Source organism: Mytilus galloprovincialis, chromosome 5 (genome assembly GCF_965363235.1).
Source record: "Mytilus galloprovincialis chromosome 5, xbMytGall1.hap1.1, whole genome shotgun sequence".
NCBI classification, from domain to species: Eukaryota; Metazoa; Mollusca; class Bivalvia; order Mytilida; family Mytilidae; genus Mytilus; species Mytilus galloprovincialis.
In genome coordinates this window covers 14,285,547-14,302,250 of record NC_134842.1, presented here as the reverse complement: position 1 = coordinate 14,302,250, position 16,704 = coordinate 14,285,547, and the positions used below count along the sequence as shown (strand labels likewise).

Here is a 16,704-nt window from a genome sequence, read left to right as displayed (position 1 = left end):
TTTCTTGTAATAAAAATAGCAATGTTTATTGACTATAACAAATGTTTACATCAGATGATAAATATCTAATTGCACAATTGGTAAAGCACCACAATAGATGGTCATGCTAACACACACTCTTACAGCACCTGAAGAAGATACAGTACAATAGGAATTAATGGTAAACAAGGGAATATATTTACAGCCTATTGCATTGAGCGAGTAGGTAAAGGTTGGTTAGCTTGCTTTCAAGCTGAACCTTGAAGTCATTATAAGGTAAGGTATACTGCTCTCCATTCAAAGTAGCCTAGTCCTACAGATAGAGAGATTGGTTATCTGTCAGACTAGTCTACTCTTAAAAGAGGGTAGTTTACCTAACCTTATAATCACTTCACGGTTCAGCTAACAAGCAAGCAAACCAAAGAAAATACCTTTGCTTACACACTCAATAAAATCGGCTGTAATACAATTTATTTTTCTTCTTTGGTTGTGATTGCATTTCTGCAAAATTTAAGAAAAATATTAAGTATTTTAGATGTTACATACATGAAACATGAAAAATTTAACAGTGCCGTTGGTAGCTTAATTGCAAATCGCAAAAATCACACTGATATGTGATGGGGTAAAAATATCTTTGTTTACAATATTGGGTTAATTTTTACAATTGATTGAAAGATATTAAAAAGAACTACCATTCAAAAGAATTACAAAGATTTAATTGTTATCAGATCTTCTTTGTCTTGAAATAATCATATACTGTTTTGTTGACTGGCATATACTTATGATCAAGTGTACAAATGTAATTGTTGTGTACAAATAATGTAATTGTCTAGTTACAAATGTAATTGTTGTGTACAAATAATGTAATTGTCTAGCTACAAATGTAATTGTTGTGTACAAATAATGTAATTGTCTTATTACAAATGTAATTGTAAAGTGTACAATGTAATTGTCAAGTTACAAATGTAATAGTCTAGTTGAAATGTAATATTTTAATTACAATTGTAATTGTTCACCAATTAAGACTTTTGTAAAAAAAATTATTGATAACTAAATTTACAACCCAAGCCAACGAATAATTTACTAAAAAAAGGCAGGAAAATGTCAAACCAAACAAAAAGATATTAAGGAAAATAAATTAAACTTTATATAATAGGCTTACAAGGTTCCTTCATAGGAGTTTGGTAAAAAAAAAATAAAATAAAAAAAATATTCTTGATCATTTGCCTAAAGGTGCTTTGTTACTTTTATAACGACTTTTACAAATGTGAACCTCTGTGATCTACACTACATGTAAATTGGATTATACCCTATTAGGAGTATAAAAAGTACAAGTTATTTTAAAGTATCAATATAGGATTTTATTTGATTCAATGACGAATGCTTGATTCCAAAACTCTAAAGTTTAAAAAATGTATCACACAAACAAGTTAATATTTCAGAAAGATGCAAGTTTTTTAATTCATGGCAAAACTGACCAAAGTTAGACCAGAAACTTTCTGTGCAATTTTGTAAGGGGTGTGAACTCAAAACTACATACTTTCCTGATTCATAAGTATTGACTTTAAAATACTCTTGAAATTCTCTTTGTTTTTTACTGAATAGCTCAAAAAAGGACTTTGAAGGATTTAAAATGCCATTTTAATATCTATATGCTCATAATAAAACCATAATATAATAAATTTAAACACTTATGACAGGTGAGATATAATTAGGTCCCATTGGCAGATCCAAGGGGGGTTCCCAGGGTTGGAACCCCCCCTTTTTTTAGGTTGATCAATGCATTTGAATGGGGACATATAGTTGGAACTTTCCTTTGTCCTGGGTTGGGACACCCCCCCCCACCCTTTTTAAATGGCTGGATCCACCCCTGGGTCCTCTAAAACTTAAAATTGCCATGGAGGTATTGAGGAGTTGATAGGTATGTATGTACAACAGCTTAGGATACATTTTGTATTTACAAATTAAAGTATTTATAATAGCCTCAATTACAACATAACTTTGTATGTCCCTAACTAAAAATATTACAATTGCAAAGAATGTTTATGATAGAACCAGCTACATAAAACTGTCATGTGACTTTTATTGTTATATATTTTCAACATATATAGGACTTTATACATACAAGTTTTGAAAATTGATATGGAGAAAACTATCTTACAATAGAAACAAATCTATTAGGAAAATTCATAAAACTCTAGAACATGTACTCTTAAAAAAAATTACTTGCAAAAAAACAATCAAATGTTATATTGTTTACTCAACACCAATATAACTCGATCATAAACATTAAAATAAAACAATCTCTATATCACAGCTGGATGATGTATATTCTATTTTTGGAAATGATTTAATGTCAGTAAACTTTCTGGTTGCAATGCACAAATTCCTTTAAAAACTTCAAAATACAAACCCTAATTTGGAAACTTGTAATAAAGGTGTGGAGATTATGCCAATGATCCATGATATGCTAGGCAATAAATAAGCATATCTGAGGTACAGTGTATTCTTATTACTTGCCAATTTTGACCTTTTAAAGCAATCTCTGTCAAGCACATGGAAACCTGGCTAACCTTGTCAAAGACTGATGATTTAGTTATTTGGTGTACAGTTTAATCATAACAATTAAACTTTAGCTACCAGAAACTATACATGACATTATACATCTTATATAACAATATAAAATCTCAAACTGGCAAACAAACAAAATGTACAGCTTCTAAAATGGAATGATTGTATCACATTAACAGTCAACAGATTTCAGAAGTTCTATCTTACTACAGAATTCAAATTTTAAAGCCAGTCTACTGGTTTTAATAACTGTAACATTCTGTTTCTATTTTCAAACATAGTTGTTTGTTGAATTTGAACAATGCCAACTTTGCTTCATAGCTAACCATCAATGCGTGAGCTGTCTGATGAGAAAAGAGACTTTCTTACTCTGGTGATACTTTTAAATTGCTTGACCATAAAGTTCTTCAGTTATTCACACCTTTTTAAGGTCTTTTATACTTTAGGTTGTGGTCATGACAGTATTTGTGCTCATGAAGCATTGAAATGATCACTGTTCTTAAGATCATTTTAAGTGTTAATGAAAACACATTTTAAGTTTTAATGAAAACGGCATTTTCAAATTTTTTGGAAAATTAAGTAACAAACACGAAAATTTCTTAGGACTTTGAACTTTGTCTCACTGCAAGTAGATTTTTGTCACAGAATTCTCTTCTTTCAATGCCAATGTGAACAGTCATTTATATGAATATCTGAAATCTGAATTCTATAGAAATAGAAATTACATAGTGTTATAAAACTTTTTGCGCCATTCAAGTTTAGTCAATGGATGACTCTTTCCTTGAAGTTTCCTTACTTTTTTACCTTCCCATGTAAATGCAGACTGATTGTCTTCAGTGCTAGTGTCCATTCCTCCAAACATATTAGGAGCCAAAGAATGCCGTCTGACTAGCTCGACAGATTTAGGACGATGTGTATGATGACTTGTTTTTCTCAAATGATTTCTAATATGACGTAATTTAACACAATCCTCATTCGTAGATTCTTCACTATCTGATTGTTTATCTATAGAACTGTCAATTTCAGTTTCTGTGTTTTGCGTTTGGTTTGTTCCGACATTTTTCAGAGATTCACAAGAATTGACTTCTTTTATTTCTGACAATGATGAGCTATTCACATGACTATTCGGACAATCTTGACAAGATCCTTCATATTTTCCAACCAAACTTTTAAAATTAAAAACTTTGCTATTTTCCTCATCTTTGGCTCCTATGCTACTGTCAGACCCTAATGAGGAACTAAATTCTGAATCAATTCCAACTGATTTTTTTGGTGAAGCCTTGCCAATTTCTCCACCTCTTTTTGGAGGACTTCCTTTCAAGGGAGATAAATCAGAATCATTTCCTGGCTTTCCTGACTGTATGAACTGTTTAGTAGATAAAACAGGACTACTATTTGACTGAATCAATGGCTTTTTAGAAAGTTCATTAGGAGATTCTTTATTTTGATCTGGGGGACTACTCCATCGCCAAGAGTGCTTCTTTTCCTGTGTTTCTTTATCTATTATTATAATCTCTCTAGTTTTTTTCTTTTTAGCTACACTTGTTTTCTTTTCAATACCTCTAACATAGTGCCTTACTAAACCTGATCCTAATTGGGCCTCCTCTTCTTCATAATCCTCAACTTCAGATTTGGCGGGACTATTTAAAATTGCAGATCCTATTTCTCGAATCAGTTCTAAGGTAGCTGCATCAAAACCGGGTCTCTTTTTGTTTTTTGGTGTATGAAATAGTGAATCCTCATGGTCTTTTGTTTTAGCACTTGCCCTTTCAAAACTTTCTTTCGCTACACTGAATAATGGAGTTTTCTCTTCAACTCTATCATCTGATTCTGAAGGTTTTTTAGTTTCCTCCGATTCCAGACTTAATACATTTTCTTCTTCGTTTTGCATGTCCATACTAACAGTACATGAAGGGGTAACTTCAACAATTTCTTTGTATGACTTTTTAACTTCTGTTGGTGTGGTAGGATGTGATCCACTACCCTCATTGTCAGATGTTCTTCTACTTCGACTTCCAACATCAGGTTTCTCAGTTTCAGAAGATGATCTTTCACGACTCATTAATTCAATGCCTGGAAAATATTATACAATTTTAATAATGTAACTTGTCCCCTGTTCAAGGCCTTTCTACTTCACACAAAATTTATACTAGCTTTCAATTTAAAGCTTCAAATACAAGTTTTACAATGCAAAATGAGTGTTTGGTTTGATTTGGGCCATGTCTAATCATGTTAGCTGAACCAAATTTTCTGCCTTTTCATTATAATTTTCAATTAGGCAAAAATTAAGGAAATGATTGTTAAAAGTCCTGCAGAACCCTGTGTCTTGCCTATGATTGCTGATGTCAGTATTTGAAAAGTGTAATGTTGCCTGCCAAAAAAGGGTTCATTTAACATAAAATATGGGTAAACTGTTTTCTTTTAGATGCCAGTTCTTGATCATATAGAAGTCTAAACAAGTTATTAAAAAATTACATCATCTAACACATTCTTTAGATGCAATGTATCAAGGAGAAATGTGTCCAAGAATATGCCCTTGCTTGCATATCATATATAGTTATAAACAGACATAACTGAAGAATGGTAAAAGTTACACTACCTAAATTTGAACTAGATCTGAGTTTTGTGGTATTAAGCATTGTGTATAAGTTTCATAACATTTGATAAAGGCAAAGTGAAGTTAGAAAACGGAAGTGAAAATTCAACAATTTTTCCATTTGTAAAGGGGCATAACTCTAGAATGGCTTAAGAGACACCACAAAAATTCAAACTTGATCTGTGTTTTGTGGTACTATGTAATAAGCATTGTGTTTAAATTTCATCTTTGATTGAGGCAAACTAAAGTTAGAGAACAGAAACCAACTTTGGGATAGACGGAAGTACGTACAGTTGGACAAAGGTAAAACTTAATGCCCCCTTTGCTACGGGGAACATAAAACACAACACTATATAGTCAAAAATAAAAGACATCCATTCAACAACATTCCACAGAGCACTATATACAAATAAACTATTGACACAGAGATATGTCTTGCCTCTGGAGAATATCAAAACTAGAGGCTCTAAAGAGCCTGTGTCGCTCACCTTGGTCTTGTGCATATTAAATAATGGACACGGATAAATTCATGACATAATTGTGTTTTGGTGATAGTGATGTGTTTGTAGATCTTACTTTACTGAACATTCTTGTTGCTACAAATATCTCTGTCTATTATGAACTTGGCCCAGTAATTACAGTGGAAAATATTTTCTACAAATTTACAAAAAATTTATGAAAAATGTTAAAAATTAACTATAAAGGGCAATAACTCCTTAAGGGGTCAATTGACTATTTTGGTCATGTAAACTTATTTGTAGATCTTATTTTGCTGAACGTTATTGCTGTATACAGTTTATCTCTATCTATAATAATATTCAAGATATAACAAAAAACGGCAAAATTTCCTTAAAATTACCAATTCAGGACAGTAACCTAACAACGGGTTGTCTGATCCATGTGAAAACATCAGGGCAGATAGATCTTGACCTGATAAACAATTAAACCCTGTCAGATTTTCTCTTAATGCTTCGGTTTTTGAGTTATAAGCCAAAAACTGCATTTTACCCCTATGTTCTATTATTAGCCGTGGCAGCCATTTTGGTTGATTGGCCAGGTCACGCCACACATTTTTTAAACAAATTACCGCAATGATGATTGTGGCAAAGCTTAGTTTATTTGGCCCAGTAGTTTCAGAGAAGAAGATTTTTGTAAAAGATTACTAAGATTTACGAAAAAATGGTTAAAAATTGACTATAAAGGGCAATAACTCCTTCAGGGGTCAACTGACCATTTTGGTCATGCTGACTTATTTGTAAATCTTACTTTGCTGAACATTATTGCTGTTTACCGTTTATCTCTATCTATAATAATATTCAAGATAATAACCAAAAACAGCAAAATTTCCTTAAAATTACCAATTCAGGGGCAGCAACCCAACAACAGGTTGTCCGATTCATCTGAAAATTTCAGGACAGGTAGATCTTGACCTGATAAACACTTTTACCGCATGTCAGATTTGCTCTAAATGCTTTGGTTTTTGAGTTATAAGCCAAAAACTGCATTTTACCCCTATGTTCTATTTTTAGCCATGGCGGCCATCTTGGTTGGTTGGCCGGGTCACGCCACACATTTTTTAAACAAGATATCCCAAAGATGATTGTGGCCAAGTTTGGATTAATTTGGCCCAGTAATTTCAGAGGAGAAGATTTTTGTAAAAGATTACTAAGATTTACGAAAAATGGTTAAAAATTGACTATAAAGGTCAATAACTCCTAAAGGGGTCAACTGACCATTTTGGTCATGTTGACTTATTTGTAAATCTTACTTTGCTGAACATTATTGCTGTTTACAGTTTATCTCTATCTATAATAATATTCAAGATAATAGCCAAAAACAGCAAAAATTCCCTAAAATTACCAGTTCAGGGGCAGCAACCCAATAACGGGTTGTCGGATTCATCTGAAAATTTGAGGGCAGATAGATCTTGACCTGATAAACAATTTTACCCCATGTCAGATTTGCTCTAAATGCTTTGGTTTTTGAGTTATAAGCCAAAAACTGCATTTTACCCCTATGTTCTATTTTTAGCCATGGCGGCCATCTTGGTTGGTTGGCCGGGTCACGCCACACATTTTTTAAACTAGATACCCCAATGATGATTGTGGCCAAGTTTGGTTTAATTTGGCCCAGTAGTTTCAGAGGAGAAGATTTTTGTAAAAGTTAATGACGACGGACGACGGACGACGACGACGACGACGGACGCTGGACGCCAAGTGATGGGAAAAGCTCACTGGTGAGCTAAAAAGATGGACAGAAACATTGCTAATCAATTCAAAGTTGTTGAACCATTACCGTAGGCAAGACAGAAACTAACTCATGTAACTTAATGAGCACCAAAAACCCCACCATAACAAGCGGACGAATTCAGATGTTTTAGACGTGTAAGTGGTTCCTGCATAAGTGTTACATGTTGTGTTTCTCACAGTAAGTACATGCAGATATCAAATACAGGAAGCACAATTTCATTATAACAATGAATCCAGATATATTTTTCGCAGGGTCAGATTGGTAGCTTGTGAAATGAAGATTTATATCTATTAGATAGGCAATATATGGATGGACACACCGACATGCTGAATATTGTTTTCCACATGCTATCACTGTCAGGGGGATAGTGAAAAATATGAGGGTGTTTAATATTGAATAAACATGTATTCAATGGTTTAACATGTGTGATTTTTTAAAACATTTCACGTACTTTCAATAATCATAATGACAATAGTATCTTATTCCTACAAAACTTGAGTTGTATTGAGCATGTTGAGCGCAACTCGTTGAAACTTTTGAAATTGTGATTAATTGATATATATATATATATATTTGTTGTTCATGCATTTCTGTAAAAATGTAACATATCTCATGCCATCATTACTCACTTGTGTCATCATTATACAATTGTATACCTAGAGAATAGTGCACATTCTTAATGGTCTTACTTCTGTTTTGATTGTATTATATTTTTCAAAGCATGTTTCTACAAATAACGTCCCTTCTTAAATGCAATGAACTACTGTCATGTAATACTTATTTTATATTTAGTACCTTTTAAAAAGGAAACAAGAATTTTGACTTTTCTAGACTATTAGAGAAATCTGTAATATGACCCTAGTAGATTAATTAAAGTTTCAAACTTTAAGAAATTGAGGTATAGAATTAAACTTGTTCCAAAGTCAAGATGTGTTAAAACACTGGTAGTAACTGTAAACCTACCCATAGTTTGTTTTTTAACAATTCCCTTTTTCACAGAAACTTCTTCTCCTAGAAATTTATAAACTGCTAAACCTGCTTCCTCCTGTTCTATAGATTTAACTTCCTCTGTGTTATCATCATGTTTATTTGCACCAATGTTTATAAAATCTGTCTTATCGTCTTTCTCTGATGTTTTTTCAGACTCTTTCTTTTCATCATCCAGTTGCCTTGACACTACTGCTGGACTTGTAAACACAGAGTCATAAGTTGAGAGGTTTAATGCACTGATATCTTTGGTTGGACTAGCATCACATGATGAAGACGAGCATGATGATAAGATTGGAGTAATTGTTTTCCGTCTTTCTAAATTGCGTTTTTTACGTGGAGTGTCACGTTCTGTCTTTAAACTTGACGATCTTTGTAAAGCTTTATGTAAAGAGTCAGGAGATTGGTCATCGATTCTGAAATAAAGAAATAGATTAAAATGTAATTGCTATATTTCTTATTAATACTTAGTCTTGATATATATACATTCAAATCTCTTTCAGGAATGCTATCTTATGTATACTAATTTCAGGGTCTATTATTGTGGATTCATTCATTTTCATGGGTGTTACATGTGTTAATTTTCTTTGATTAACGGTGGATATTTGATTTCATGGTTTTGCCAATCTCTGCATTCACAGCCTATAGAAAATTTGTAAGTCGTTGAACATTTAAATATGCAGTTCTTTTTTACTATTGAAAGCAATGCAATTGATATGTCACCTGATGGCATATTCTCTAAACAAGAGTTTTCAAAGACTTTTGCATCTTATAATCCAAAGTAACTTTGTCTTAAACTGGCCATACAATATTTTTTCTTTATTTCTCTTTCTTGCTTTAACCTCAATTATAACCATCCTATTTCTATGTTCTATTTAACTTTAATTAAAAACTCTTTATTTCTATCCTCTATCTCACCTCAACTATAACCTACCTTTTTCTATCCTTTATCTAACCACAATTATAACCTACCTATTTCTATCCTCTATTTCCTGTGTAGTTCTGCGTACAATGCCTGCAGGTAGAGATATCTCCTCTAAATCATATACAGATGCAGGTCGTTTTAAATCTTGATCTTCATTCTTTTCCACTAAATTTTCTTCTTGAACTTTATCCACATTTGTTTCTGATTGAGTAACACCATCAATAGGATGGAACAGCCTGTCAGATTCATCTGTCACTATAATTGTTATACCTTCAGTAGTAGTTGTCACATGATCGTCAATTGAAAAGTGACTCGACTCGGGACTAGTTTCAACATCCTTAAATTTTCTTTTAATGTCATCTGACCTTGAACCTTGACCTGACACATCCTTACTCTTGCCCTCTAAATTTTCTTTGGTTTTCTTAACAGTTCCAGCACTCCATGGTATATTCTCCTTAATATAATGCTGATGGATACCTAAGTCTGACAATGGAGTTGTGTCCCTTGATTTGTCACTTTCAAGGTCACAGTCACCTTCAATCTCAGCTATATCCATATCACTATGAGATTCACCTTTTCTTGTTTCAGTTGGGACTTTTTCAGTGTTTAAAGTTTGTTTACTGGCTGGCAATGTAGAAATAAGCTTTTCTGACACAAAATTACTACTTGAAGAAGATTTCGATGTTGGAGATATACTTTTCTGCGGAAAACTGATAGGAACATCTTCTTCCTCCTCATCTTCATCTGAAGATTCAGAATCCTCATCACTATCCTCGTCAGGAATGTCTTTGCCTTGAGCGCCATCTGGTTGTGGAGAAGGTAGATCGGGATAAAATTCTTCATTAGAATCAGCACTTCTAGAACTACTCCCTATCTCAATGTCAAAGTCATAGGAACAATTATCTGTAAGAATAATAAAGAAATCATTCACTACTTTGTACATTTCTATTCTACACATTAAATTTGTTTATGTACTATAAATGACAAACACATATCAAAAAGCTTTTAATTGACAGTCTTTTTAAATCTTATTCTTTAATAATGATTCTGTTTGGAAGAAATTAAGATTGTTAAGGTTGTAAGTTCTATTTGATATGTTCTATATGTTCTACAAATCTATTATATTTGTTAAGGTAGTAATATTCTGTTTGATAGATATTTTGTATGTTTTAAAATGATTTTGTTGTCTAGAACCACACATCTATTACACATGTTACACTTGTTCTGGTATTGCCAATCTTGCCCCGATAATGTCACTTTCAGATGTATTCTTTTTTTTTGCATAATTGATTTAAACTGTTCAAACTCAGCACTTAACACATATCTGGTTGTCTAAATCAATATAGAAACTAATTTTGATTTTCATTTACCGATTCATTTTCTACTCTAACGGTTATTAAAACTTCATTAGGTAAACTGCATTAAAACAAGCAATTACTTTATAAACATATGGTCAAACATTGAAAATCATTTTTTTTCTCACTTCAAGAATCAGATACGCCTCTCATCTTTGACCGTGAATAAAGTGTTGACCTTGCTGAATAAATCTCTGATAGTTCACACATGTCATCCCTAGTTACCTGAGATATCTTTAAGGAACACATCGGAGTAACTCTCATCAATGGGTTCCTGATATACACCTAAAAAATCCTCAGTGCTCATCACATCTTCTTTTTCTATTTCTTTGACTTTTTCATCCATCTTGGTTTCAGAACGCAATTTAAAGATCTGTCTTTGATTGCTGAAAATCATAAAATTATGAATAAAAGAAATTTTAAATTAATGAATTATTAAAATACAAAAGTGTGTTTTTCACGTTAAAAAATACTGTGAATACTGTAGATTTATTACTGTAGATTCATTAATTTTCGAGGGCATCAATTTTTGTGGATTCAGGCAAACTTGCTTTTTCGTGGAGATTTGATTTCGTAATTTTGCCATTCTCTGTTAATCAGGGGAAAAGAATTTATAACAAATAAAAAGTAAAAGTATTGATGAAAGCACATAACTAACAGTACCTGGTGATGATTCATAGCCTGCTTTGGTTTCCATCCTTCGTGGACCTTTTCCAGAGACAGAATGAATGCTAAAATAGCTTGTAAGTTCAGACAATTTTTACTTAACTAACCTTGCATTCAAGATCCCTTCATAAGTTTCCAATTGATTCCAGAAAGCATTGTTTGGCATGATACAACTTCTCATTCCCTTTACCATGTCATATGCTTCCTGTCGTGACATTTGATACTCCTTCATCAAGTATGCAATTACCTGTTAGAATGCAAATAACAGTAAATGGCTATACAAGATATTACCACAAAATCCATATATATATTATTTAATTCTAATTAGGATAAAGCAAATGTGGACAATGTAAAATAATGCCATGTTATATATATGTAGTGGATCTTTATACCACACCAACAAAAATCAGAAGTTGCACATGATATTGTGCAAAGAATTGTTAAACAACTTATTTTCGAAAAAAACATTTTCAATGTTTTAAAATACTTTCTAGCAGAAAAAAGTGATAGGCAGACAGATCTGAAACTTCATTTACCGTTAATAGACATTACATTTCAAGATTATGAAGTTTCAGACCATATCCCAACCTTTCAACTAGTCAACTTGTTCTGTAGAACTTACAAATCTTTCAATTCTATATATATTTTTAATTAGTTGTATGACTTAAACATGCATGAACTATTTGCCACTAAACAGGTGAGTCAATAAATGATGTTCTATAAGTACATAATCATGTTAAACTTACTGTTGAGGCTGAACGACTAATTCCCATCTTACAATGTACTAGGACTATGCCCTTCTTCTCTCTGTTGATAATAAAAACAGTGTGTTTACTATTTAGGTTATGGTACAACCTTCAAATATTATATTATAACCAAAATGCACACGCTGAACTGTTAAACCTGCTTGAGATTAGGGTCTTACTACATGTATCACAACAAAAATTTGAGACCTTTTATTCCATATATTCATTAACTAACTTTTTTCCTTTATTTTGACACCAGGAATCATTTTGGAATGCATATTTTACTTTAAAATCAATATTCATTGAAATTCTAACACAAAAAGATGTTTTTCCAAACATTGTTAAATATTTAACAAAAACTTTGTTTTCATTGCTATTTCACATCAACAAAAAAAGAAAAGAAATATATTCCTTTAATATTTACAATATGCACCAAAAATCAAGCTAATCTTTTGAGAAAATCTCAATAAAAGTAATGATTGATGAACTGACAGAGTATTAACTATAGGGCACCATCTGAGTCTTATTATAGTTTCCTTTACAATATAAGTACCTACCTAACTTTGGATATAAATTTATGAGTATTTTCCCAGTATTTGAGCAGATTAGTTTCTTCACAATCCCACTCTTTAATATTGTAGTAGTGTAGGATTCCAGGATAGAAGTTGTCTATTTCTCTGCTGATATTCAATATGTAATGTACACTGAAATAAATAAAATATCAACTTAAGGCTTGCCTTTGTAAAACACATAAAGATATGTCTAGCCTGTATGTAATTTTTATAAAAAAATAAAAAATGTTGAAATTCAAATAGCAATATTTATGATAGTTTGGCATGCATAAGAACAAAATAATCAGTACATGAACCATGACTAAAGGTATGGGGTTAAAAGATTTCTGTGAAAATAACATATAATATAAATGACTTATCATAAATCGATCCAATTAAACTAACCTAATCCTAAGATGCAGTTTCAAAGCCAATAGACCATGGCAGAGAGAAGGGCCAATTAATCTCTACAGAAAAGAGGTGTGCTAATGCTTTATATACAACTGTCTACCAAATATCACTGACATATCATAGTGGTTCTCTTTAAACACACCTAAACACAAAATTTAAACATTTTAACAAAGCAATTGTTTTATTATAAAAAGACCATGACTAGAATACATATAACCAACTTTTATCGCACAACCTCGCAAAACAACAATTTCAATTGTGCTTCAACATTTTTTTAAAATCACAATAGTCGAGTAAGTGTGTAATGACAAGAAGTAACTCAAATTTTGAGTCTTCTATTTTGATACTATATATAATATAAAACCAACCCATTTCTACTGAGTTCCTCTATATTGGATGCATTCCATTCTGATCCTAAGTATAAATACTCTTTAATCAATGTTGGTGAATCAAGCTGGCCCATGATCATCAACATCTCCTGTTCAATGTAAGCTTTCCATTGATCTAACTTCATATTCATTCTTTCTTCTACTTTGGTTCTCAACTGAAAGTAAATAAAAATCAATTGATTTTCTGTAAACTGATAAGTTGATAAGCGATGGATGTGAAAATGCATCCAACATTATAGCATGCTCATAATTTCTAAAAGCTATGATTTGTACTTCTGTAGAAAAATGTGATAAAAATTTCATGGGAATGATGGATGTAAACTAGCATGCCATCCCTACACATTGTGTTCTAAAAGAAAAACATCCAACATAATCCATAGTCTTTGTGTTCCGAAAGCCTGACTGAGAAATGTTGTATATATATGCAAATAACTTTGTGGAACAAACCCTATATTAAAAGCCACATACAAGTTTGTTTTTGTTTTTTGTCATAATTCTGTAAGATTTTTTATCTCATAGATGAAATGGACCTGTTCAAATGTGTCCTGCAATAACCCTATATTTACAATATACATACATATTTTGAGGTAGCTTCGTCTAAATCTTCTTTCATCATTACATTCTTCAGTTCTACTCGGATTCTCTTGAGAAATGCTTCTTCCTCACTGAAAAACACTACATAAAATTAATCTAAATCTAATATATCAAAAATATAATACACCAAGAATATATCTCTTTCAAAGAGTAAAAAGTTTTTAAAATAAGTAATTCAGCTAAAATTGCATAGTCCAAAATGTGTATAATTATCAAAGGAATACTGAAGTAGGTTTTAAAGTAGAACACCAGCAAAAATAATTAAAGTTAGTGTCAATATCAAATATTTCTATTCATTAAATGGGAATTTCCAAAACTAATTTTAATCAAAATTTAGATTGAAAGTTCACATTGCTATTCAAAATAATTTAAAAGATTCTGTGAAAGTTTCTTTGAAGTTCAGCTGAAGTTTTGGAGAACATGATGTTACAAAAGGCAAAGACGAACAAACAAACAGACAAACAAACACAACTATCACAATATACATCCACCAGGTGCACTTAATCAGAGGTATAATAAAAATATTGTCCGCCTTGTATTACATTAGGCTTCCCTTATGTTAGGGGTTAATTTATAGTTAGATACAGGGATATTTTAGTTAAGGATTTGGTATGGGTTAGGTTAAGGTTAGGTATATGTTAGGGTCAGGATTAGGGCTAGTGTTAGGAATAGGTTAGGTGTGGGTAAGGGTATAAAAGTTGAGGTAAAGGATAGTTAAGTAAAGTAAGAGAAGACAGTAAATTCTTCCTAGATATAATTCATCATGCCAGTAACTTACTCGTCTGTAGGTAGTAATACAGGTTCTGCTTTGAAAAACAATAAATCTTCTGTAGTATTCCTGAAAAAATTGAAACAACCACTTTATAAACATTTGATACCAGTTTATTAATCTAATTGAGTAAAATGTTAGTAACATTGAACTTCACAAATAAACAGTTATTAATCAATACATTTTGTGAATTATATTCTATGTGGTTAATCTGCAGTCGAAATTTCCATAACGCAGATATACTGTGCACTTGTGTCAACCACTATAGTATATAATTTATATATATCTATGTTGGCAATATTTCAAGCGATTCTAATTCTACGTTGAATTCATATATTTATCATTGGTATGTTAAAGCTATAATCCTTCTGCTAGCAAGTTTGAGGTTTTGTTTACTTTCTTGCTTTGTTAGTAAACATGTTTCCTCATTATACTTGTAAATGTTATTGGAACTTAAGCAATGTATAGAAGTTGAAGCCCCGCCTATCTATTGATTGCAGCTGTCAATCTTAATTACAATGCTGGAGAAACATTTATACAAACAATCAAGCAAGTAAACCAGACCTTTAACTTGCTAGCATTAGGATAACAGCTTTAACCAACTCCAATACCTACCATTCACTGATGAGAGGAATGTCTGACGTGAGACTGGACTCATAGTAGGATACCCATGTATGAGAAAGACCTTGAGCTATGTACTTGTTCTCTCTTGCTATCTTCACTAATTTATTCAAACTTTGTAGAGTAAACCTGAAATATATTTACAAATTGAAAATAGGATAAAAAGTCATTTTGGAACTATAGGTACAGCAGACAAAGTTCACAAAATGATATTTCTGAGCCCTTGCAAAGTCCATGATTAGCTAATTGGGTAAGTCGAAAAAATCATGTTAAAAACAAAAACTAAATATATAAAGGAGACACACAATGGATGAAGATGTAAGATTACCAGAAGTTTTATCAAATTTAAGCTTCCAAGTACTCATTTGGTAAAATGATAGGTCTCAAAGTTCTGTAAAAAGCAATTAATCATTGAATACATTACAGTTAAAATTTTAAGGTTTGAAACAGTTCTATTTCCAAGAATTTTTTCAAATAAAGGTATAATTTGTAATTTTATGGAATAAATTTTAGGTTTCATACAGAAATGACAATTCCTGGAATAATTAATAAATTTTAAATTATCTCCCCTTTACTTACCACATGACATGAACTGTAACTGGTTTAAACATATGTCTGTTGCCTCCAGATGTAACACTAAAACCACTGTAAATATATATAAGCTACCATCAATAAACAAAATATTATTGTGATTTTTTTTCTAATATAATAAATTTTCTGTTAAAAATAAATGAAAGTATTGTGAATACAAGGTGTATATAATCTTTAAAAAGAATTCATAAAATGTGGTATGTACAAATGTACCAGAAGTCATAACTGCCTATTTATAGTGAAATAACTAAATAAGAGAGACTAGTGTCTTTGTCATCTTTGTAAAAGGTTTCGACAGATGTGGTGCAGGCTTACATGTACGTCAGTTCATGAATGCTTGACTTGGTCTAATCAAAGCGCTGTAAGCGCTGAAGGCAGTTAACCAAAAACCAAGGCAACCGTAATTTATATGAAAACTGTGGCAAAGTTGCCTCAACATTAAACATTCATATATAGTACATTTATGTTTATCTAATGATGTATTTATTAAGGCAAATAATTTATATGTTATCAAGGTTTCAAAAGCAATGCATATAGCAATGTATATTTTTTTATGGTGAGCCTGCAGTGGTACAAGTTCCCAATGATTGCTAGAAGTTCAAGTTGACTTAGTATGAACATGTAGTAGTATGAATGGACTGGTTTCCCTGGAAAGAAAACTGAATTTGTGTTCTATAGTACAAAAGTTATGAGTGGGCCCCCA

General features: G+C 31.8%; 1 protein-coding gene across 4 annotated transcripts in view; it reads right to left on the bottom strand.

Annotated features, from left to right (window-relative positions):
- Nucleotides 1-16,704, bottom strand: part of LOC143075217 (uncharacterized) — a 51,873-nt gene continuing 35,169 nt past the window's right edge. For 3 of the 4 annotated variants that reach the window (XM_076250563.1, XM_076250566.1, XM_076250567.1), the window contains 13 exons: nucleotides 15,990-16,055; nucleotides 15,405-15,539; nucleotides 14,799-14,858; nucleotides 14,004-14,091; nucleotides 13,406-13,581; nucleotides 12,633-12,779; nucleotides 12,076-12,136; nucleotides 11,437-11,576; nucleotides 10,889-11,049; nucleotides 9,356-10,211; nucleotides 8,360-8,799; nucleotides 8,026-8,052; nucleotides 1-4,623 (listed from right to left, as the gene is read on the bottom strand). In XM_076250563.1, coding sequence (XP_076106678.1) covers nucleotides 3,272-4,623; nucleotides 8,026-8,052; nucleotides 8,360-8,799; nucleotides 9,356-10,211; nucleotides 10,889-11,049; nucleotides 11,437-11,576; nucleotides 12,076-12,136; nucleotides 12,633-12,779; nucleotides 13,406-13,581; nucleotides 14,004-14,091; nucleotides 14,799-14,858; nucleotides 15,405-15,539; nucleotides 15,990-16,055 — 3,709 coding nt within the window. In that variant the 3' untranslated portion in view covers nucleotides 1-3,271. The remainder of the gene's footprint in view (nucleotides 4,624-8,025; nucleotides 8,053-8,359; nucleotides 8,800-9,355; nucleotides 10,212-10,888; nucleotides 11,050-11,436; nucleotides 11,577-12,075; nucleotides 12,137-12,632; nucleotides 12,780-13,405; nucleotides 13,582-14,003; nucleotides 14,092-14,798; nucleotides 14,859-15,404; nucleotides 15,540-15,989; nucleotides 16,056-16,704) is intronic. The other variant, XM_076250565.1, reaches the window with a different exon arrangement.